General features: G+C 46.3%; 1 protein-coding gene across 1 annotated transcript in view; it reads right to left on the reverse strand.

The window, feature by feature from the left end:
* Positions 1-1,572: 1,572 nt before the first annotated feature.
* LOC105462369 (zinc finger protein 395-like) overlaps positions 1,573-25,751 on the reverse strand; it is a 41,234-nt gene continuing 17,055 nt past the window's right edge. The window contains exon 2 of the mRNA XM_011708894.1: positions 1,573-2,974. Coding sequence (XP_011707196.1) covers positions 2,807-2,974 — 168 coding nt within the window. The 3' untranslated portion in view covers positions 1,573-2,806. The remainder of the gene's footprint in view (positions 2,975-25,751) is intronic.

Genomic DNA, 25,751 nt, shown 5'->3' on the forward strand with positions numbered 1-25,751 from the left:
GNGGGGGGGGGGAAGAGTGTTGCTACGTTGCTCAATTTGCCGGCATCAATTATCGCGAACCCGCACGCGCAAGTATACTCACGTTGCACCATGTGGCGTGCACGGTTGCGTGTGAAAGGTAGAAAGAATAAACGGTGCCTCTCGACGACGTAAGGAGAAATACCTCGGCGCTAGTCGCTTACGTGAACCGGGTTTTCCAACTCCCTGGGCCATCGTTCGAGAGAATCGAGCGAGCTCCGTAAAGAACCAACTTCTTTATACTAGAACGCCGTAATACAACAAGTATATCAAAAATATATCCCGCTTCACTCGTACTGCATTATTTACTTTTTGCGAGAAAACATTCGAATAAATCGAAACTTTAAGTCCCGCTGCACTCTTTTCGATGAATATTCAGACATAACTTCAATGTCATCGCGAATCACGGAAAAATTTCTTGAACCGTTACGTATATCTGTCTAAAGTTCGTACAATCGTCGGATTAATTCTAACGGCGTGTCGAAACCTTGGACGCGATACAAGGTCTTGCTAAACGGTAGCCCGGATTCGCGCACGCTTTCGTCGCCGATACCATCGCGCTTCGAAAGGCATTCGATTTCTCTTCGACGACCTTTCCTTTCACGTGGGGCAGGTCGTGCTGGGTCCAGGTGTAAGGCGCGCCACGCTCTACCAAAAAGCACCCAGCATTTTTCTACCTGCGGACAAACTACGGTCTCGGTACGGGCCCGGCCAGACGGAATCTTCTCGTATGTCCTTTGCAAGAGGAACCCCGGGTCAAGGACCGACTTTGCCCATACTAAAAAAAGTCGAGGGGAGTCATTAACCTTCGAGTTCGTCGCCCTGCCAGGCTACGACCGTATTCTATCCTTTTCAGAGAAACGGCGATAAAGAGAGGAAGGGAGACAGCATGAAAATTTCGTCTCAAATGATGGGGATCGCGGGACGCTGGCTTCAGACGGCTCGCCACATATAAGAGTACAGGCGGAACGAGAAACTTCATTGTTTTTCAATCGCGTAATCTTATAAGCGGATCTCGCAAAGGCGAGGTTTGAATGAATTAAATATAAAAACAGTTCAAGTGCAGCGATATATAAAAATAATGTGCAATATTATCAGCACAGAATATCCGTTACTCCATTCATTCATGAATATGAAATTACGATGTATTACGAAGTAGATACTAAACTATGAATAAATTAAGATTGTTCAATACGTATTGCCTATTTTTAGAAATCCTATTCTAATTATATGCAACAATACAATTTTTTATACTGTATTGATTTAAGTATCTCGCGAAATAATAACGTATAAAAATCAGATTATCATAGAATTGTAACGTGAATGTACATACAGTATATATTCATAGCACTTAACTGGTATAGCACAAAGCATTGTACGATTGGAGTAGGACTTTCAGGCAGGAAATTGCAATCACGAAGGCATTGTTGCGCGTTTTATTTTTTCACTAAAATACCCGCCGGCTATTCCTCACGCAGCGCGCGCGCGCGCGCGCGCCCCTAGAGCGCGAATATTCACTGACATTCAACGGGGGTGAGGCGTAAAGTGTTCTGGGGGGAGTTGCGTGCCGGTATATAAAGGTGAGAGACAGGTGCCCGGCGAGGGTGCATTCACGGTCTAACGATCCGCAAACGGACGCTCCTTCGTTCTTGCTTTATACATCACGCGGATGCTCAGCTTTTTATCTTTAGCATCGAATGTGTCCGATCTTCAGGACACACGGCTATATATACATCAAATTTACGCGCGTGGGGGGAAAAATATGTACAGACCTGCACGTCCTGTACTGCCTGTCGACCTGTACCTGTCAGCGTTACGCGACGAGAGAAAGAAGCCTGACGTGGAGAAAAGCTATTCTAATAATCTCGCGCACCGAAGGTCTTGTCAGCGCGTCGTATCTGGCAATGACCTTCGGTATATGCCGGATTGTTAGAATACCTTTGACATATAAGGCGTCCGTGTGGCAGCAAACGGCGGTGCTACGAGCCGTCCGGCAAATAATTTACTTATATTATACAATTCTGTTAGAGAGGAGTTGCACGTGTGCACTATCTTTGATTGCATTTCCATTTCCTTTCCGCCTTAGGTGTATCATTATTTTTGTACCGTTTTAAAAAATTAACCGACAATCGACTAAGCTCTAACGCGAAATTGGATGTATACTGAAGAAAAATTGTACTCACGTCGCTTCGAATCTTCAATTACAAAGGAGGAGGGGTCTTAAAAGAATGCATTACGATATAATATGGAGATGTTGCCGTAGGTTGAATTCACGCTTGTGGAGTTGGATGGGAAAGGGGCAGCAGGTCGATCTAGGAAATTTATGTCTTATTGCACAAGGAAATGAAAAATATTATCTAAATAGAGCGAAGGATACATTCGATCACACAATAACTGAATTAAACGTATGAATAATTTTTCGATTTCATTTCGAGAATTTCACGATACGCTTGCACGATATCGAGGCAATATCTCTGGAGTTATGTATGTCAAATTACGATATTATACGTACGATGCGAAAATTAAAAATTCAAAACGTAACGCGAGAAACGCTTCAATAACTTTCACGGGGAAGGTGCATGAGATTTGCATAATCAAGTCAAGAGTAAGAGTCGCGCCGCTGCGTAAACTGTATTTTGCTTTCAAATGACGTTTAAAGGGACGATTCCGCTTGTCTGGGGCGCAAGTTTACTGTCAATCGGCGGCAGTTACTTTCGACCTTATCTGCTGCCCCGGATGTAAAGGCATTCCAGATAAGCGACAGCAATAGGAAAAGAAGAGGAGAAACTTACGCCATCACGTGTGGCACGTCGATAGAGTGGGAGGACGCCCGCTTGCGATCGCCGGCCATATCGGCGAGCCTGGCGAAATCCGTGTCTTGATCGGCGAGTCGTGCGCTCTTACGTGATTCGAGCAACCTGATCTCGTCAATACGTTTGGTTAGGCTCATAGTACCCTGTAACAAAAAGAAAAAAGGTATATCAATCTTAATTCGGTCCTTCATGATCCTTCATGATTTTCAGTGCCGTTTCCACGTGTTCTCTCGCGCAATGTTTCCAAACTCGGAAAGCGAGAGTTTGCATATGCTGCGCGTGTTTCTCGAAACTTCGCAAAAATTAATATGTGATGATGACGTAATGAGAAAATTGTATATATAAAAGTAGATATGTATCAAACACATTTATACACATTCTCTTTTTATTTCTCTTTCGTGCGGCAAGTGCGCGTCGGTTCGTTAATTGAAATTTAACAGTAGTAATGAGCAAATTACTTTCTACGGAAACCCCGCGAGGAGATTTCGCATAGCTTTCAATGGGACAAAGAGCTAGTTATACAAACGCAAGGATCGCAGTATGAGACCCGTATAGGATTTCTAAGTGATTCTCTTGCGACCTGTGAGAAACCTTAAGAACGCCGCACAAAGCTTACGCACGCACGAGGAGGACTCTCTTGCGCTCCACACCAAAACGCCGACGAATAAAACGACGCACGTAGTGTTGTCCCGTCCCCGTGGCGTGGTATCTTCCATCCGAAAGTTTTTCGTAAGCGCGGCCCGCCTACGAAACGCAGTTGCGGTCGTATCGAAAGTTTCGGGGATTGAATTCCCAACGGCGTTCCGTGTGCGTATACGCGGAGGTATTCGCGCAACATCGCGCGGAGAAAGTGCGAAATTTTGAACGTATCCCGGAACTTTCCCTCGCGACTGGCAAAGCTAATTGCCGAACGATCGCTTCCTCGTGATCGTTCGGATCGGAAACGCGCGACTCGTCTTATAGGTGTAACACGCTGTCGCAGCTAATCCACGGCAATGCCGGCTCGGCGCCGATTACGCCGCGTTATACACGCACGTCCGACGACGTTCCGTCCCCTGTTCCGTCGACGTAACGCCGTTGCGAAATGCACAGTAAGTATAATCTCAAATTGTCGGCTCATTCCCCTCGCGCGGCGCGGTAACTATACGGAATACGGATACGTCATGCAAACGCCGAGAAAGTCACGTATATGGGGACGGCTCGGTACGCACGCGCGCCGATTCGTACAAGGAAACGAAAAAGGAAAGAGAAGAAAAAAAAAGCACGACAGCCTTCGGTAATTTTTGCTGAACACGGTATGCGTGGTATGCGGCTGTTATTGCGAGTTCCGGCTTCGAGTGTTTACGAGGAAGAAGACCCGTTGCTCGCGCTGCCACCGCCACCGCCATCGCCGCCGCTCGTTCGCGGCGGATCTTACGTGTGCATGATATATACGGGGTGTTCGCAAACTGGAGCACGCGAAATGAAACGCTCGAGCCAGGACTTTCTCGCCTACTCTCGTTACTCAACCGGCGAATTTTCGCATCTCTGCAAAATCAGAGCGCGACCGTCTGCCTGCCGGGAATTAATATCTCTTACAAAACACGGACGCTAATTAGCGTAAACGTGCACGTTTGTTTAGTGGGTTGTTATTGCCTGTTAAGCAGCTGTTTTCACACCTATTTTCGTTCTCGATTATGCATTTCTTTGATGCTTTTTTAATACGCCGGTACGATGTTTAACGACTCGACGGCGTTGCATTCGTATCGCAAATAACTGCAGACGATTTGCGTTCACCTTCGCACGTACTTGACGACGACGTATGCTCGATGGAAATATTCTTGTCTAAAAAAACCAATCCGTTTGCGAAAAAGCAAATGACGGCGAGCAGTAATGCCTTTTTGAATCGTTGAATTAAATATGAATCCTTCCAAGTTGTAACATTCAACAAAATGCGTTTGCAATGCCAAAGATAGATATGATGAGTCCCGATCGATATCATCAGACAATAAATTATTCATTAATACATATATTTCATTGCGTTAGAAAATAAGACTCGTTCGTCGGCGTATGTCACATCACGGTTACATGCACGCAAAAATCGTTTATAAGTACAAAAGAAAAAAAAATAATCTGAAATATTTCAACGTGTTAATAATAGTCACGTTGCATCTTAGTATGCCATATTTCAAATAATATCTCAGTATTACGGAGATAGCAAAGTTTGGAGTAAATTAATAATTAAATTTAAATAAGCTAAGAAAATTAATAATTAACTGAAGTAAATTAAATCACCGAACATCGTGACTCTGTTCTAGATTTTTTTCAATCGTTTCATGCAATTATAACTCATGAATCATAAAACACATCGAGAAATCCCGCGCGTGTCACCGCCGCGGTCGCAAAAGTCACGTTTTACCAATTTGCATGTATCAACGCACGAAAAAAAAAAAACGGTCCAAGACAGTTCCGTATCGAATTGCGACCGCGTGTGTATATAAAACACACGGTCGCGGACGCGAAACGAAGCCAACGACGACGAGGCGCGGGCTGTTAACCCGCGCCCGCAACATCGTCATTATATTCGCATTATCGTATGGTATATTCCGTCCGCGCGTGTGTACAGAATTTGCCGGTTTTATCGCCGCGGACCGCGCGGCCGCCGGTGTTGCTATGACTCGATCCTCGCGCTTGCGCGATACCGCGAAATTTTCACGCGAATCGAATGCGTTCGAAAAGTGTCGACGACCACGTTGGAGCTGTTAACGTCACCGAGAGTCCCGTTGAAACATTTCCACGAAATATCAAATCTGGTATCAAAATATATATTCGAATGCGTATACACGCGACGCGGTGGAATTTGTGCGTGTTCACGTATACAGGTCTGCTTTACATATCGACAACGTTCGTTTTATTATTAGATTGTTCTTGACAAACTGCGATTTAAGCGGCTTCCTTTGTTTATTTCGAATTAATTAATTAACAGTATCTATATTAATTTTAATTAACAGCATGTTTAATGAAGCAGATTATGAACTTGGGTGTCGCACTGGTTGTCGTTAAGTCTTAAAAATATTACTCATAATTGAAATAGAATCGTATTAATTAAAATAATAATAATATTAATTAAATATAACTTTATTTTAATTAAATAATATTAATATTACATTAATGTTATTAATAACACTGTCCCCTGTAGTATATATATTTTTGAAAAATTAAATAAAGAAACCATTGCATGAACAGAAAGAGAGAAAGAAAGAGTAAATTACGGAAGATTAATATGTAGCCTCCAATGTCCGAGGGAGGTTCAAACAAAGATATCTATTGTGAATTGCGGTTTTTCTCGAAGAATTCTGATCGAGGATTCCAACGAAAACGGTCAACCGCTCTCGATAGCTCCTGACAACCATCTTGTCCCGGTTTTTTTTAGCTCCGATCACCATAAAAGCAAGAGACGCGAGATTGTACGTTGTAGTAGGAATTTATTCTACGTACACATTTACACGCGCTGATTTATCCACGTTTTCTTAGAAATTCCTTCAATTCCGCCAGTATTCTGACAGGATGGCGAGCGTGTGCAGGTGAGAAAAATCTTCACGTGAGAAAAAAAAATACACGCGGCGGAAAGTACGTTCTTCATTTAAGAGTGAATTCATATATGGAAAATAATAGCGTCAAATCGTATCAAACTATGAGTTTTATATTATACATATATTATAACTGATGATAGACATAATTATCTTTTAATTTATCACTTTCCACACGACTCGGTTTATAAAAGTAAATACTCGAAACAAAAATTACACACATGTCGCCAGTTAATCTCTGAAACCTGATATTCTGTGCAATTTACGTAAACCTGTCCATCCTGGAAATCGCAAGGCAAGTGTAGGTTTATTTGCGAGTGAAAAATCACGAGGCACCTTTTTTGCAAGCCTTATCGTCAGTATCATTACTTCGTTAATTTTATTTTAATAACTCTACCGGAATATATGATTAAAATGTACTGTTAGTTTCTATCACGCGTTTTACATTGAAAATAACCGCTTCCTTATCACCGGTAAAAAAAAAATATCGGTTTTGATATATCCCCTTATTTTGCTATCCGATTCCGCGCGTTCGAGGTAACGTACTTATAACGCGTGATTTATGCATGCGAATGTAATAGTACGTTCGCCACACATTACTCGTGGTAACTCCATTACTTAATTGCTTCTTCGAATCGCGGCGAAGTAATACACGGCATGGCGGCATGGGATTCCCTGACGGCTTTAATTCCAGCGTCAAAATATCCATCACGCCGTATGTGACACATACTAATTTGGCGCAATCAAGATTGCCTTCTGCGATTAATTAACCGCCATAAGTCTCGCTTCCCGCTCACTTTCCCGCGGTGTGTGTATACCTACAGAGGTGCGGATAGGCTTAAGTAGCGTTACGAACGCGCGGCGGCGCGATATACGCACACAAGCTATCAAATTTAATTAACAGTAGTGTCAATAAATGAGCTCGCGCGTATCGATAGGGAAATTCCGCGTCTTTAGCAGCGTTTGAAAGCATTATACGGCGAGGACGGCCGCAAGGAGGAGAGGAAGGGGGCGAGGGGAGGACGATTCAATTAATCTCGGTAGCTGCGGTGTCATAGTGCGTAAATCCTGATGGAACGAGTTAGAAATCACGCGCGAATGAATTCGGCATGCAAATGCAGTACTAACAAACAGCGCTAGCCGCGGATCGCGTTGCCCGACGATCGAAGATATACGTGCTGCCGAAGAGGTCTTGAAGTTAATTTAGCAATAACGACACAGGTAATCGAATCGGACGGAGCGGGAAGCGAGAGCCTCGCTTCTCTTCGTTTCGCGGGCCACCGCGTTCTCGCTAATGCATTATAGCCGACCGAGCTGGTGCGTTTCACAGCGTCATCAGCTGTTAAAATATATGCAGCTGTCGAGCGTTATTCGATACGCGGCTTATCTGCGCTCGCGTCGCGTTCGCAAACGTTCGCGCTATGCGAAATCGTAGAAGCCGAGACCGGCCGGCCGTCCGGGCCAGGCGGTTCTTTGCCCGACTTTCGGACCGCGTTTCGAACCGCGGAAGCTGAATTCGATACCGCTTCTGATCGAGGCGCAAGATCCGGAGTAGTGGAGCAAATAATGTAAAAAAGAAAAAGAAATCTTTTGTAATCATACACTCCGCGCCGGATATTCGTTTACCGCTCGTTCTCGCCGTTATGCTTATCTAAGGAGTATATCGCGCGGCTCCAATCTTATACTCTCTTCCCGTGTTACAATATTAATGACAATACATTAATTCCCGCGCGGCGTCTAGTGAAACTCAGCAAAACAATCGTGCAGACGTATAACGTGAGATGCGCCTTAGGGCACGGCGGAGGAAAGCTCGGTGGAAAAAGGAGACCAGGAAAATCAGAGCGATCGGAGCAAGCGCGACTCTTACCCGAACGCGCGCGGGTGTTCGCCATTGAGAACGGCCTCCGACCCGTTTTTTTTTTCCCCGGTTGAACCCACTCACCTCCACCGGCCGTACTCAAAGGTCAGGGGACAGAGGGAAAGTACAAAGGTCGTATCCCCGGCGATGGATTGATCTGGGATACTAGACGCGAGTAGGAAGCGGCGACAGGTGAAGGTAGATGAAGAACGACGAGGTGGAAGTGAAGGAAGTCCGCTCGTGTGAGCCGCCGCCGCGCCACGCTCGCTGACGCTGCAAGCCACGTGCCCGCGCGCGCGCGCGGGCATTCGTGAACACTTTCACCGGCCACTTTCGAATTTCTTTCCTCCGCCCGTCCCCGGCCTCTCTCGCTCGCTCTCTCGCCGCCGCGATATCGCGCTCGATGCGCGGCGGCAATAACTCGCTCGCGTATCATCCCGCGAGCGGCGAGAGACCACACGCGATCGCGCGCGCGAGTCGACGACCTCACCTCACCTCGCCTTCGTCTCCTCGTCTAAGCTCGTGCATCCGGCGCGGCGGCAGCGGCGCTTCCCAAGGAAAGAACGGCGAATCCCGTCCGCGCACGGCTGTTTGCACGTCCCGCGATTATACACGCGATTACACTGAAAAACACGTGCGGCAGACGCCGGCACGAAACCCGACGACGACGCCCGTCGTCCGCGCGACTGTTCCGCGGGCGAATTTCAATCGCTAGAGACAGCTGGCTCAGCAGCGACGTTGCATCAGCCTCCGGTGCCGGAAATTGAGACGGACGTATACGTAAAAATTACGGCGAAACGTGTCTCATGCTGATTCACGCGCGTTCGTCGTCGCGGAGAGACACGGGGAGATCATTTCCGGATGTTCGCCGCGTCGAAATCCGAAACCACGTCGATCATCTTATGCCCGTATCACACTGACGATTGACGCAGACTGCGTCTGCGATGCGTCACTCGACCAACCAGAAAGGAGCCGGCAGCTCCTTATTAATTAATCTGCGTTTGCGTCTCTTGACCAATCAAAAGCCTTGCGTCCACGACATTAGAAATCGCTGCGAGATCTCGAACGGAGAAAGACTTTATCAATCGTATTGGTCGAATTGTGTTCAGATGTGAATGTGACTCTACAATATATGCACTCTACACAAATTGCAAACGCAAAACACAGCTCGCAAATGCGAATCAGCAACCTAGCTAATCAGAAGCGCGTCGTTAATGGTATACTGTTGACGCTTGATTGGCTGATGCGTCCGTGTTTGCGAACTGCGTTTTACGTTTGCGATTTATCCGGAGGCGTTTTTATAATCTTCTCTCGGCACTATGTATTACCGAGTTTCCGGGACTCCACGTATTCCATTCTCGCGTATCGAGGATTTCGTTGCTTTCTCCGAATGATTTTTTTTTATACATACGAGCCACACGTATGCGCCAACGAGAGTGCATCCGTACGAAGCGAGACGCGTAGTAACGGATGGCTCCTTGTTGTTCGCGTGTGTTGTGCAGCGTGACGGTGAAGTCGAAAGTGTCGAGCGCGTCGCACTCGGGTAAAAGGCGTAAACGCTCGCCAGCGAAATTTGCAGTTCGCGGCCGTCGTGCGACAATTAGGACGCCGCGCCGGGGATACGACGAGGATGCATTCCGCCGCGGCGATGGAATTGCTTTCGTTCGACGACGACGACGACACGGCCGGCGCGCAGCGGTCGGAGATGCCGCGGCGGGCGGCGGCGTGGCGGAGGGCGGCGAGGAGCGAGGCGCGGGGCGGTTGCGAAACGCAACACGCCGGTTAGGTGAAAGTGCATTTTGCTTCATTTCACAAGTACTCCTAAAGCGCGCGGCACCGGCGCGGCGTCGGAGTTTCGCTACACGACCGAGCGAGTGTTGCAACGGCCAAATCGCTTCGCTTGAGCAACGGGATTTATACTTAGGCAATAATAAAATGCGTCGAGATTACATTCAGCTGGGAGGAATTGACGAGCGAAACCTCTGCGAAATCTCTGCTAGCTGGCGAATGCTATAGTCGCGTTCGAATGCGTTCGACCGCCGACTAAATTATCGTGTTCGGATCCCAAGTAGCGTTCCCAAGTGCGTAATCGCGTCTCTCGGAGTGCGTTAAACGATCACGAGAAGATCTCGATCTTTCCTAACAATACGTTTCTGCGCTGTATTTCGCTTTCTACAAACTCGAATGCGAAATACAAGTAATTCTGAATTATACGAAGGTGGCGAAATTAAATTGATACTCAACAGGCTTTAAACTGAACCGTTACATGAGACAGACCCCCCGTGTACTTTGTATCTCGTCGCGCATTCTAATTCCGATAGGATATCGTTATAGGATCGCTTTAATTTTATTTTAGTTAATATCTGAATGGAATCGTTTAACATCGATAATAAATGGTACATTTAACATTAAATATAGGTGTACCGTAATTGAGATTGGAACGGCAGCCATGCAAGGAATATATATCAAGCGAAATTGCAATAGTTTAATTTAGTTTCTTAGCTAACTTTTCCCTCAGTTTAATGAAAACCTCAAATAGGTGTACACGCCGCGAAATTAAATTATTGAATTTACGGCGGACCGTTGTTGTGTTTATGATCGTCGCGAGTAAACGGCGCGTGATTGAGCGGGTTAATACAACCTGTTTGACCGGATATTTCGTATTATTATTAACCTTTCGCCATTATTATTAACCTAGTATTCCCTCAGTCGCATCGCGCGTATCGCGGCTATGTTTATCAGTAATTATACTTTATATCACCAGGTTTTCCTGCACGCAAATTTCACTATACCCATCCGTATTGTGTCTCGCAAATGAATTCGGCCTCCATGAACAATATTTTGCAACAGTGATTGCGATAAAGCGATGCCGAGAAAATGCAATAAATAAAGCGCGCATTCAATAAACATACCGTACGCGCGATTTATTATGACTACTTATATTATGCTACACTGCATACATTATATGTAGAAATTTTATAATATCGCAGCAATTATGTTATATTTAAAGAGTTTAGAGATTTTACATTATGCAACATCGGATTACATAAATCTCTATTAAAATTTTAAATGTTTATATCTATAACCGAGCATTGGAAATATGCGCTGGAAATATTTATTTAGCATTTTGTAGCAATACAAGGGTCGAATCGAGGTCAAATGCAATGATAATCCTTTATAACGGTATTCATTTTCGAAATTTTAGGTTCTTAAAATAAATCGATATATTCCATATAAATGTAAATATTAAAACATAGCAATTAAACTCTTCGTCTTAAGTAATTACTTCACGCTTTGTGTTCTAATTCGCAATTAAAATATTTTTTTCGCAATTTCTGGCACGTGTACTTAAACTGTTCATGTTCTTCGTAATTATAACGCATTTTTTCGCCTTCTTTCTCTCTCTCTCTCTCTTTCTCTCTCTCTCTCAATTCAATCTCTCTTATTCTTTCTCTCTGTCTTTCTGTTCTTGCGTACAAATTTCGAGAGAACGTTTGATCGTATTTATCTAACAGACGTTCTGTTGGAACACCTGCGAAACTAACGCACGAGCGAGCCGATCTTTTATGGTCTTATTCCGCGCGCGATTAATCACGTAGGAATGTATACATGTGCGCAAGTAACCGGAATACCGAATGTACAAATCGTTGTACAAATCAGTCGCGGAACCTTCCGGGGTCGGTCCTACGTCCGCGACGGCCGCCGCGAGAAACAAGGAAAGGAATTGCCGCATTCCTTCAAAACAATGATAACTGTAAAGTCGTGCCGGACGCGTATAAAACTACGCTCTTGTAACGGACTGTTGTATAGTGGAAGAGATCTCGCGCGATCTCGTCGAACTTCTGTGCCGTAATCAAGAGAATGCATTTCTACAAAAAAAAAAGAAAGAAAGAAAGAAATAACTGCCTTAATATTGCTGGGCAATTGGTTATGATAGAAAGTGAACGCGGACTGTTTATTACATTGCCATCGTTTCCGCGCAATATACCATTCGCGCGGGATACACTAATTAATATTTATGTAGAAAACGCTCGTGAAAGTATTAATTTTTCAAATAAATGTCTTCACGCCATTTACGGTGACGACCGGAAGCGTCCCCGATGCTTTTGACGTTCGTTCGCGTTAACAGGATGCGATTAGTAACGCACAGACGATGTTAAAAAGGCCGCGGACGCTTATAACAGTTTTTAAACGTATAGTAAATAGGTCAGGTAATCCGGGAAATATACAACGGCAGAGAAGAGGCCCGAGTGTTTCTTCATATGCGCAATATCTCAGATACCATTCATACAATTTCACGGAGCCGCGGCGCGGCGGGCTATCACCCGTACGAAGATCCGTTCGCGTGGAATTCGGGCGTTCCGTGAAACGAGTGTGTGATCTAAGAACGTCAGCAAGAAATTGGCGGCGTACGCGGAGCCGTGACCCGAATCGAAGAATGCGCCGAGATTCGGTCGGCGCGGCGTAACGGGACCTGATAAAATTTGAGAAAGAGAGAGAGAGAGAGAGTCCGATCGAATCCAGCCGGGCACCGAACAATTTAGACGGCAGTCGCGAACCTCAAATAAGGTGTAGCGTTGTGACATTTCCTTTGTAACACGTTTTTTACACGTGCCTTTATCCCTACCGGCGACGCCGGTGTCTGACGTCACGGCTTTTGTCTCTGAAAAGCGCTCGCAACACGCGCGCGTTACGGGGAAGTGATCGACCGGGAATCGACGACGACTTTTGTGAGCGCGCGCAATGGCGTGTTACGTAACTTCTCTCTCTACAAAACTGGTTTTAGCTCGCGCACGAGTACAGATGCTTGCTCATTTAAACCAGGAAACTCTCTTATAATTTCGTCGTTATCCGGATTCGCGAAGAAGCTGGTTAACATTTAATCGCCTCCGCGCGATCAGTGCTTCGACCGTCGTGAAAAAAAGTCTCTGATTAACAACGATCTGTTTCACTCGGCGTTTTCAACCCCTTTGATTATTTATTTGATTCTCGTCGGACGGTAAATTATTTTCTCCGCGTTAAAAGCGGCACGTTTTTGCTATTTACGTTGCGTGCGTACGTTTACGAATTATGCTCAAATAAATGATTTATATCTAAACACAACTCTCACGAGAGTGCTGATGCGCGTGTGTGCCTCGCATATAATATATTCAGGCGTAAGCGCAGGAAATTATGCCGAAACGTTGGGAAAGCCTCACGGCATTCAACGTCGTAACCTTTGATTGCATACAAAGAATAGACCTAACGGGTATTTCTATTCTCATATTTCAGATACGGTCCATAAATCGAGTATATATACGCGCAATTCTCCATCAGCTCTATTCGATCGTGATTCAAGCTTCGGGTATCCTGCATGCCATTACTTACGACGACAGCTTGTAAGAAGATGTAACGCGGATTACAAACGATTATAAATGTTATTACTTATTATAACGTCGGATACAATACCGTCTCCGAAGGCACGGCGCGCTTTAAATGTATAAATACTTCGAGTTATGCTTCATTTAAATTGCCGCGGCATTCATGACCGTGTTTCCTCCTGTGCGTGCCGCATTCATCTGGTGTCAACAGTCGTTCGTTCGGAGATGCTCGCGAAAATGCAACGCACCTTTTTGCCGGTCGCTCCGCCTCCTGTTAGGTTGAGACTCACCAGAGATGTACAAAAAGTATTTACGGAAATTATGACTTTTTATTAAATACCGAGAAATATTAATATCGAGTTCGTTGGCACTCGTGGAAAGTGTTTTGGCTGGAGTTGTTATTTACGTGCTCCGCAAAAGCGAACACTTTCATAACGGACGACTCTCGCACCCGGTGTATCTAAATAATTCTAAAATAAAATTCCGAAATCGTGTTCCTTTAACGCATAAGTATATTCACTTATTCATCGCCGTTTTCTTCTCACGTCTAAAAAAGCGCGTAAACGCGTCGTCTATAAATACAATTTCTACACCAAATACTATCGCTTGCTGACGTCACACACGCGCCACGACGCCCGGTTACGCCTTCGGCGGTGTGCGATGAAATTATGACGGCGCGTCGGGAAGAGCTAATTGCGTGTGACGTCACGTCTTTGTCGGCTCGCGATGGATGGATTTTACAAACAAACCGTAGATCCTTGTCTTGTCACGAAAAGCCCGTCTCGCTAGCGCGGAGTCTCTTATAGGCGCAATCCGCGCGCGATACGTATTTCCTGCGTATTGTAAGCTGCAAACGCGCCTTACTCGCGGATAAAACGTATAGCGGATACTCATTTCATTTTTGCTTTTATTATAAACTTACTTCATCCCATGGCGGACGACGTGCGGTGACGTCAGAGGCGCGGGGGGAGCGGGAAGGGAGGGGGGAGGGAGGGAAGAAAGGAGAGGGAAAGAGAACCGTAGGACGCCAACGGAGAAGATCGTGACGACGTGTTAGGAAAGGATTACAGCGTTTCTGACGTCACGACTTCGATCGCCCACGAGAGCGAAGGCAGAGATCTCTCACGAACAATGAAAACTTTTCTTCTGCACAACCCGACGCGCTCTCGCAGCGGCGGCGTCATTCATACTGCTTTTACGCTTCATTTCTTGCATAACAACGCCAAGGTTGCACCGCACTTCTCTTGTACTGTGCGCTTTATTTTTGCCCTACCTTGAACTCCCGCCTATTGTCGTTATATTAAGAAAGCTATTAATAACGGACCGGCTTGAAATTTTCTTTCAAGATACGCCCGCCTTACCGCCGAGGGTCTTCGCACAATTCTCACGTGAATTGTGCGTTACGCAATCGCGCACCAAGTCTAGTTTACTTCTAATTCGAGGCGATTTTGCGCGCGCGGAAAGTGGAGATCTTTATTCGTGCGGCAGTAGGCTTTATTTATCGTCGAATAAATCTTTACTCTTCTTTCAAAAATGTTCTGTCGTCTGTCTCGTTGTCGTGACGTTATATCATTCCACGCTGCCTTTATTAAATTGATATCTTTCGCGACATCTGTACTAATTCTGCATACTGTTACCATGTCGAGAAGTGTGTTTTACTAGATTCACACAATCGCGCACTATATCCCTGTATAATTTATGCCCTCGTAAATCGAAATTTCCATCAATAGCCGTCTTCATTACAATGATAATAGGTGCATATCCACCTGGCTAATAGTCATTAGCAAAACAAGCATTACGTCAGTTGTGAGAAGTCAGGTAACCGCGGATCGGATGGAGGGCCGCTTCGTGCCATTTTTTTGCTGCGGTATATCACTAATTGTTAAGCTATTAAGTTTTTTTTACCAATTGTCGGCGCCAGAAATAGAAACGCAATTTTTTTTAATGTGTCGCGATACCGCGCGCGTCGACGGGGAGCTAGTCTCCTTCGACATGAAGGAGACCGCGACGTCTTCGGAGATGTCCCCGTAAGGGAGACACACCGGTTCAGAATCCGCCGGCCAAATAGGGATGCCGCGGTTCAAGGATGACCTTTGTCATTGCCGCGGCGAGCCGTTGCGTGCCGATGAATCAGTTGCTCTTTCGACGCGCGTGTACCTTGTCATCAGTGACGGTATCTCCTCGGCAGATAAGTCACGTTTTCCTTTGTTCTTCGGCGACGCTTTAGATTGATCGGATCGCCTCTCCCTTATCCGCGGCGGCGTTGAATTATTCCGCGGTATATAAACGAGTCACGAAAACGAACTCGCTGAAAGTGACTCCCTGTGACAAGTCGATTGTTAGGAACGCGCCTGATATTTTAGCTTTGGTAATTACATTGTAATGCATAACGCGGTGCACATTGCAAAATACGTGAAGACTATAAACAAAGAATTTCTAACGATTATTCAATCGCCAGATAAGGTTATAGTAGATAACGATCCTTTTTCTGCTTTTATTGCATCAATTGTAGAGCAAACAGGAAGATAAGGCTAGCCGATTACGGGAGAAAGCAGCTACAATCTCGGAATATTTAAATTTATAATTTTGGAATTATTTTTTCCGTTACAAATAATATCGCGAAAGGAATCTAAATAAAATGTCTTTCGACATTGTACAAATCTATTTTCCGCGATAATTAAATAGTCTCGAACGCGCCACGACCGCGTCACGTGAAACGATCGCAGCCCCAATCTCTGTCTCGCCAAAAACGCCTTATCTGGAAAGCAGACATAATGCAGACGTTATCTCGCGTCGCGTCGGTTGACAGATGAATTTCCGTGTTGTTGAGAATTTTTCGCGCCAAGCGAAATTCCACAATGAAATAAACGCGAGAGCGGCTAGCTGTGTAATTGCCAGCCGGCGCGCGTTCGAGTGAAGCCGAGTTTCAAGAATTCCCGACGATGTATTTTGAGATCGGGATGATACGCGCGGGATGAGACGCGCTTTACGTCATAGTTCGCGGAGCACATAGGTTAAATAAGTGTCATTTTCGTGCCGCGTGTGTTCGTTCCTCGAATTTCCTCTATCGCGTATACCGCGAAAACATCTCCATATAGATCTCAGTCCGCGACTTGTCCGCGTAATACGGTCATTTATCGCGTCTCTACTCCCGGTAAAGGGGATCGAGGCTGCGCCGCCGATAATCGCCGGCGCGTCAACAACTCGCTGTGACGTTAAGAGACGTTGGTCCGACGTCCGACGCGAAATGATCGCGTGTTTGTAATACGCGGAGTTTGCAATACGAGTTCCTCTCGATGAAAATAATCAAATCTCGCCGCGATCGAACGAGAGAGCGTCTAATTGCGTGTAATCGGCGCGCGAGCGGCTTCGCCGCCGGCGGCTTATCTAAGGGGGGCACGAACAACGCGCGGCGCGGATCGCACGTACCCGCGGCTATCTCTGTCGCGCGAACGCGCGCGAGTATCTCAAGGATTTCTTTGTTCTCGTCGGGGATCGGGGCTCGATCCTCATCGCCGGTGCCGCGCCGCACCGCGCCGCGTCGCTTTTATTCCCACTCGTGGCGTAACTGCGTAATCGGGTTTCCACGTGCAGAGGCTGCACCTGAACGTGACTAACGAGCGGCGTCCGCCTAGGAAAGCGGCCGCGCGAGAATCTAGGAACAGCGCCGGCCGGCCGATTCCGCCAATCGCGGGAAAGGACAAAGCCGCCGGAGCTCTGTTACGAGGTTGCATCCAAGGATTCCTCTCGAGAGACGGTCGAGAGTGCCGCCGCACGCCACCGGCTGGCCGATCTCTCTCGCGCTACTACGCGGCAAGCGCGATGCCATCAACAACAGAGGAAGAAAATCTCGATACTGATATAATTCTGTCGAGGATTATTTTAATCTCACACACGAATTTTTTTCAATTTTTTGGAATATAAAGACTACGAGAATTTATTTAGCGAAATATTATTGAGAATGAAAACTTTCAACAGTCAAAAAGGAATCATTATTATACAAATCAAGAATAAGTCAGAATATCGAATTTTAATCATATCAAAAATTCAATAATAATTTAATTATAAAGGATTTGTGTGCGATGGAACGTTATACTCTTCTAGATTGTGATCTATATATACAATACGATGATTCATTATTTCCAATAAGGTTCTGTCTGTCTGTCCTTTGCAGACTGTCGAATATTAATACAGTGGTAAATGATTCATCGATTTCGACGAACAATGATAACATTTTTCACTGGAACTTAAAGAACGCTGCAGTTAGAATTTACGTAAAATTTGGCATAACGACTATTTAGAGGAAAATTAAAGAGCATTATTTAAAAAAAAAAAGACTTTCAATTAGAAAAAGATTAGATGTCACTTTTCACGAGTTGTTTCCACATTTATAACGATCGGTTACAGTTAGCTTTTATTAATGATTTATAATGTTCGATGGATTTAACCGATATCCGAAAATTTCGTCAGGATAATTAAAATACTCTTGAATAAAGCACCGGCTCCATATTGATCAGCAACAATATACTTTCACACGTTAGCATGCGATATTCCGTTCACAACAGAGATCGATCGTAAAACTAAAAAAAAAATAAAAATAAAAAAAAATCTATGCAACTATTTACGTTTTATCGGATCTAGCCTGTTGTGTGCTTTCTTAAAGCTAATAAATACACGTACTATTCAATTTTGAACACACGAAGAACAATATTTACCCGATAAATTCCCCTCTGTTGCTCAAGAGCGATAATATGGGATAATATCAGGACTTTGAGTCACGATGGACTATTCAAACTATCTCGAGTTTAGTGTTTACACTCGCTCAATCAGTCATGCCTAAAATCTAACGACGTAAAATCTGGCAGACAGTGCGCAATTTGATAACAAGAAGCGCGTCTTAAACGCCCGAGTGGTAAATAAATATATTCATAACAACAGCGTTACATGCGAGATACATATGTGTAAGAGGAAGAGCTCGCAAATCTTCGTGTCATGAGAAGATAATTATGCAGCTGGTATGAATATTCTTGTCGATTTGTATTATTCGATATATCTGTAACAGTACATTCCGCGTCTTGCTCTCGTCGCTCCTATAACCTTCAACGGTCCGCCGCGCCGTTGAAGAGCCATCCTATAATATGTATATACACGATGGAAAGGTATTTCATCGATGTATCATAACCGTGGCGATAGAGCGGTCAATTCGCGAGAGGATGCAATCGATTAAACGAATGCCGTACGTACGTAATACGCGCGCTCCGCGCGGCATTAGAAGCGGCCCGATACCGTGCCTGATCGCGACGTAAGCAAAATAAGAAGCCGCGGACGGCAACAAGATACTCGGCGTTAACGTCATTCCTGTTTACCCGCTGCGTGCGCCGCGAGATTTGTATCTGACAAATCGATGAAGTACCTTACTTGCTCAACACTCCGCGTAAACAGATGTTTCGCCGCTCGCGGCGTCTGTTTCATTTTTTTTTCTCTCCCTCCCCTCCTCCCCCCCTCTCCCCAAGAGTTGCACGCCTTTCCTGCCTGCCCCGCGAGAATAGGAGCTCTCTCTTATCTGTGCAACTCAGTGGCGTAACGGCCTGACATTGAGGTCTCATATGTCTCTCGTTACCGCTGCTCTCGCAGGGCAATTACCTGGCCGGAGCTATTTTTAAACCCCGCCGTTCATCGGGCGACGCGCGACCCGAGGAGAGTAGAACAATTTCAATTTCCGTTTTCTCTCCCGGCGACGAGAAGTGACGCGATGAGGAGGGAAAAAGACTTTCAGTACGTTTCTTTTTTCTTTCGTTTCAAGGCTGACGATACGAGGCTCGCTTATCTTCTGCGTCTTGTCGCCAATTAGACTCGTATATACACGCAATTCTGATAACGTGTCAATGCCATGGTGCAATGTCTCGCGAAAAGATCGATTATTCTGCTACGAGATAAGATCTAAACAAAGGACATTTGAACGTGCCGATTCACCCGGCGAGAATGAAAACAACAGTTCGCAGAATCGGTTAATTGAGTGCATATTATGTGCACACGTGTAATAAATTCTAAAGTCGATTATTAGTGTTAAAAGATACAATAAATTTTTACGATATTATATCAATGTAGAATAGTAGTTCTACGTACTTATATATTTAAAAATAATTTAGTTTAATTAAAAAATTATCACTATGTTATTTAATATAAAAATGCTTTGCGTGTTACTATACATTTTAATAAAAATTATATATATTTTTATTATCTAGTTTTATTAAGAAACAACTTATTAATCTAATTTATTTTTCAAATTAATTGTAATATATGCTTCTCCCAAAAAAGAAAAGAAGAAAATGTGAATTAATAGGAATGTTAAATAAAAAATATTTTTCTGCCGAACACAAGAATACAATTTCCTGCTGAGATATTTTTTTAGCTTTGTTATTGTCACATGAAGTACAGCGAAACTCGTGACATCTTCGTATTTTCGCGACATCTTATCTCTCGAGAAGATAAGGCATGCGTTTGATCGATGCTTCGTTGAGTATAGGTCGCTCGTGGCAAATCACCTGCTAATGTGTGCTCTCGAAATAACGAACAAAGAGAAAGATATGTGATATCGGATTTCTCTGCGCGAATATTAATCACGTAAAATGTTAGCGGAACTGCTTTGAGGCTTTGTGTCCGATATATATTTTGTTTCGTGCTATAACGGCGTATAAGAATTCACTAAATAAAAACGGAGTAGATTAAAGTATTTTGTTAAGGGTAATAATAAAAAAAAAGGATAAAAAAATGAAATGAAGATTTTACAGAAAATTAATTAAGGATACGTTCTTAATCATCGAGTAATCTTAAATACCGCGTAATCAGTTCCTTATCGTTATTTGGCGTTTCGTGGCAGGTATATATTAAGCAGCGGGTATATCATGCATCCTCATCGAATTGATTAATCTTAAACTGACGCATACAGCGAACTGAGAGAGATACCGAACTCCCGATATTTTCCTCATCATTTTTATCAACGTCACGTTTATGCGCTCTGTTATTAATGCAACAGATTGTTTAGCCACTCCAGAGTGTTTTGCCACTTCAGACGGCTGTTTTCCAACCGTTGACCACGGTGATTTCATAAACACGGCCCGACGATACGGAGCTCCGTATCTTCGTGACGTATCTCGCTGTTGCGAGAGCAACAGCCGAACGTCTCTAGAAAAGGATCCGCGGAGAGCGGATGTGCTGGGAGAAGTGAAAGTCTGTGGAGGGTTCCGCGTGTCTAACGTCATTATTCTTTGCGCCAATGACAATTACAACGGACGAAAACGGCAGTCGGAACGGGAGAATCGGTCCCGGCCGGCACCGGCCGGCTCGGCTTCTACCCGGCGCGGTGCCGGCGATCGGTGTCACTGTGTCGAGCTACTACCGATGACGTCACACAGCTGCTCAATCCGCGAGCCTCTCCCCTCCCCCTTTCCCGACGACCACGAGCAGCGCCGTCGCTGAATAAGGAACAAGCGGCGAGCGATTGCCAGCTGGTTGTAAGAGATATGCACGAGCGGTGTACATAAGCAAGAACTGACTAACAAAAAGCACCCGTGACGTTTTTCCCGATAACAAAAAAAAAAATATGCGCGATTAAAAGGAACGTCTGGCAATTTGCAACGAGCGAATAATTGCGAATTATGCAATAAGCTCTTTTCAATTAATCCGATTAAGCGGACGGCAAAAAAGTATATATATTTATGATACCCGATATCTTCCCCTCTGCCGATGTTATCCACAATTAATTGTGCTTCGCGGAAAATTATTATAAATATTAATAGAATCGCGTGGCCATGCGGAACCATATCTTTGACGGCAACAATCGACGGAATTAATTACAATTAAGTGTAATGCGCGATTAAAAACCGGGGGAATCCTTGACGAAAACCGTTCTCTCAAGAGTGCGGATAAAAAAATAAATCGATATATTTTCAAGCTGGTGGTATTTTTGCGGCAAGATTCCGGCACACGTATTATCTGGGAAAAAAAATTTCGTGCTATCAGACGTGAGGAAAGACTTTTCTATGACAGCAAGTGTACGCTTTATAGCCCCGTTCAAGGTGAGACGGCAACGATAATTGGTCAATCGGACGCACACGGCTGATAATTCCTCCATTCTGCGACCTTAGTCGCACGCCTGTCGTCATCGGGCTCCCCTGCGCTACCGCTCATTTATTACGCGAGCGCGAGTCGTCACGTCATCGCGTTCGTGCATCGCGGAAACCGTCACGGTCGCCCCGATAGAGCGCACTATCGGGAAGCCATCGCGAGGATCGCGCGCGCGCGCGCGCCGCTCTCTTTTTTTTCTCTACAATGATTTAATTTATATATCGTATATACAACCTGGCAGCAGCACGAGACGCGCGTGACGTTGTTACGTAACGGCCCGGCGACCTTCTCCCAGCGCGTCAGTCCGTTAATCAAATACGCCGCTATTCAAATGTATTCGCGACCGCCCGTAATTTCCCGCTCCGCCGCTGCTTCCGAATATTTAGCATCTTTAGATCGCGCGTTCGAGATAAGGCGGTGCCGTGATAGGCACCTCAACAGCGATTATTCCACACTCGCGGCCGAAAAGAAGTATCCGCGCGCGCGCGCACGCGTGCGTATCTTCCACGCTTACGCGCGATAAGAGATTTCCGCATTCCCGGTCCGCCGCGACCGAATGATTTTCTGGGCCGCCGGGATTTTGTTTCCGTCAATTTCGATAATTGACCGCGTCTTTTCCCATAGCGTAGCTCCTTCATTTCCGTCTCTAGCTCGGTCCCGGGCGTTGCCGGCAACGCCGAGTGAACGGCGTAGAGGAAGGGGGTTGGCGGGGAGGAGACGCAGGCGTCCAAAAAGCAGGTCACATCATGGCGATAACGGTAGTCCGTAACAGCGGCGATGGTGCAACGGATGGCGTCCACGTGCGGCGGAGAAAGAGAAGAGCCCTCTCTTCTTTCTATTTCTCTCTCTCTCCCCCTTTCCCCTCTCCCCCCTTTCCCCCTCCTCTTGGCCTCTCCCCCTCTCCTCCCCCGTCCTGCCTCCCGCAGCGTGACTATTCGTAGTTACTCGCGGAGTAAGAGCGCGACGACGTTACAATGGCGATCCCGAACGTAACGGGCTTTCCCACGCATCATTACAGGTCATTACGCAGTTAGTAATCTTCTGGAAAGTCCGCACGCAACGTGGAACGCACCGTTCTACGGACTCGTTTTGCCTCAATCTAGTTTCGCGAATCGTTCGCGGAGACGCGTTTCCGCGCTTTTACGATTGGACTCTCAAAAGCTCGCGAGACGAACGATTGGCCTCGCGGTAAATTTTATTGCATCCCCCGATCGCCCTTTTTTTTCGTTTCTCTCCGCGAAAAGTACCTTACTGCTTTAGGAAAGTACCTTACTGCTTCAAAAACATGTAAGATAGTGTAATTGGGGGGGGGGGGACAAACAAGGCTGTTCGTGCTTCCTGTAAAAACAGGAAAAATGCGGCGCGCCCGATAATCTCACCGGTATAAGGTACCGCGAGACTTCGTCGCGGGCTGCAATCTCCCTCTTTCTTTTTCCCTTTTTCTTACACGCTGACGGCGCCGTCAACCGCGACGAGATTACGAAATTGATGAGGAGGGCAAGTTGCTATCGGAGAGAGGTCCGCCCTCGACGGGGGGAGGGGCGGGGCGCACACACGCCCGCTTCTCTGTCCCACTCGCGTTTGTAAAAAGTAACGTTACGGCATATCGTAAAATTATCGGAGATAATTTATTACCCTCCCCGCAAAATAACATAATGGCCGGACAATTATCGGCGGTTCTTTTAATCACAGGGCGAACGGCGCGCGCAGTGACGTTCGCGCGCGCGCGCGATCGTTCGCGAAGTTAAATACAAGCGAGCAGCGTAAGAAACGTTTATCGCCGACGTAATTATTACGTCTCTCTCTCTCTCTCTCTCTCTCTTTCTTTCTTTCTCTCTTCTGGGCGAGTTTCTGGGTGAATGTGACTTTCGATGCGGTTCTATATCTATCGAAGGACGTCGAGGGTGTCAACGTTCACCCGCGCGCGCGAGAAAGTGAAAATCTGGGCTGCTGCCCGAGAGCCTCGTTTGTATCGCCGCTTTTATTGGTCTCGCTCGCGCGGTGACGCAACACACGGCTCCGATCATGCACCGTCGACGGTGTTTGTAAATCGCTGTGCCAATTATATATACGGCCGCATTTCATCCTCCAAAGCCTTTACTACCGGATGCACCGGATGTATCTGTGAGTCACGAGTGACGCCCCCCTTGGCGTTGCAGCAGCCATGTGCGTGTGCATGGAGACACCCGGTATTTCTCTTTTTTTTTTTATAATAGTTGAGTGCGCGTATAGGGTGTAAAAACAGCGAGTACATTCATAAAAAATTAACGAAAAAACGAACATGAAGATGGGTGGATGTGTGTTCTACTTTGAATGAGATCAGGCAGATAACGAGACAGCTGTCGAATGAGCGCTACCGAGGCACGGATGCGCCTCGTTCTTTCGAGGAATGATCGTTTGCATTGTTCTACACAGAGTGTACGTACGAGAGACTGCCCCACGTGATCGTGCATTTTTCTCCAGTATTTTCACCGCGGGTACACACACGCGGCGGTGTGGCAATAACAAACTCTGCGAGCGGGAGCGATACCTGTTATCTCCGTCTCTCCCCGGTGGAACCAGTTTCCTTAACTCGTTAGCGATCTATGTGCCTTCGACCTCGGTTTATCCGCGCGCCGCGCCGGTCCCTCTCTCGATACACTTCGTTATCGCGAGACGAGAGTGTCAACTCCCGCGCGAAAGTGAAAATCTGGGCTGCGGCGGCGCTGCGCGAGATACGCTACGTTTGCTCATTGTCGGCGCGTGCGGCAACGGCGACGGCGGCGGCGGCGGCGGCGGCGGCAACAGCGGCGGTGGTGGCGGCGGCGGCGGCAAGAGGCCGGCCCCCGCGGCGGAATCTAGGCTGCGACCCGCTTTACCGTATCATTTAGGTCATTGGGTTCGGCCGGGTCCAGCGAAACCGGGTAAACGCGACCCACACCCATTGCCATGAGTCTCGCGCGAGCGCGCCTGCACTATAGAGAGGAGAGACCCCGCCATGCGCGGCGCGCGGCGGATAGATCGACACGCTCGGATCGAGCGCCGACGTAACCGAGCTATTACAGCCGGCTCATTGTCGGGGCGAAATGGCACGCGGCGGCCGCAAAATGCAAAGCGGCCGCTCGCGCGCGGTCGTATCGAGCGAAGATTACCGGCACGACGGCCTCGCCGTCGAGCGTTGCCTGAGAATTAAGGATGAACGAACGGCGACGCTGTCGCAGGGGGGGTTTTTTTTATCGATATTATTCTCTGCGTTTTTTTTCTCTTTTCATATCTTTTTACAATCGGCATCGAGTACGTATCGCAATCGTATCCGATCTGTATATATGCATGTAGTATAAGCCGTCGAAAGGGATCGTCGCGCGAATAAATAGCGTGTACCTATGCAAAACTTTGTCGCCGTTGTTTGTCACACATTTGAAACTTTATCCATAGCAACACGTGTCGTGAAAAGTGAGCGCGCGGTGTATGTTACGCGATCAATGTATATATATGTACGCGCGGCGAACGCGTTCCTCTTCTCGTGTCGTCGGATTCACCCACGTATCGTATTATCTTCCGTTTCGAGCTGGACGAGCTACATAGAGCTCGTCCCGAAACACGCATATATACATACACGCGCGATCGAAACGCCGACGTCATTTTCACGCGCAGCGCAAACCGCTTCGTGAGCCGCGCAAGTCAATCGTCTGAAAAAAAAGGAAAAAAAAAGAACAAATCGGCGAGTCGATTTTGACGTAACGAGAACGATAAGGGTGCGTGTCGGTCGACGTTTACCGTTAACGATATTCGGACGTGCGAACGACTTGACGTTCTCCGTTACGTCGTCACACCATACGGCCGCGCGTTTTTAGCGCGCCTTCACGCGCGTTTCGACGCACGTCGCGCGCGCGTCCCGTGCGTATACGGCGTAGTGGAGCGCGGAGACAGCGCGCGGGAGGGAAAGGCGGGGAGGAGGGAGAGAGAGAGAGAGAGAGAGAAAGAGAGAGAGCGAGGGCGAAGCTCCTATGGCTATACCTCGCCGTTA

This window comes from Wasmannia auropunctata, unplaced genomic scaffold (genome assembly GCF_000956235.1).
Source record: "Wasmannia auropunctata unplaced genomic scaffold, wasmannia.A_1.0, whole genome shotgun sequence".
NCBI classification, from domain to species: domain Eukaryota; kingdom Metazoa; phylum Arthropoda; class Insecta; order Hymenoptera; family Formicidae; genus Wasmannia; species Wasmannia auropunctata.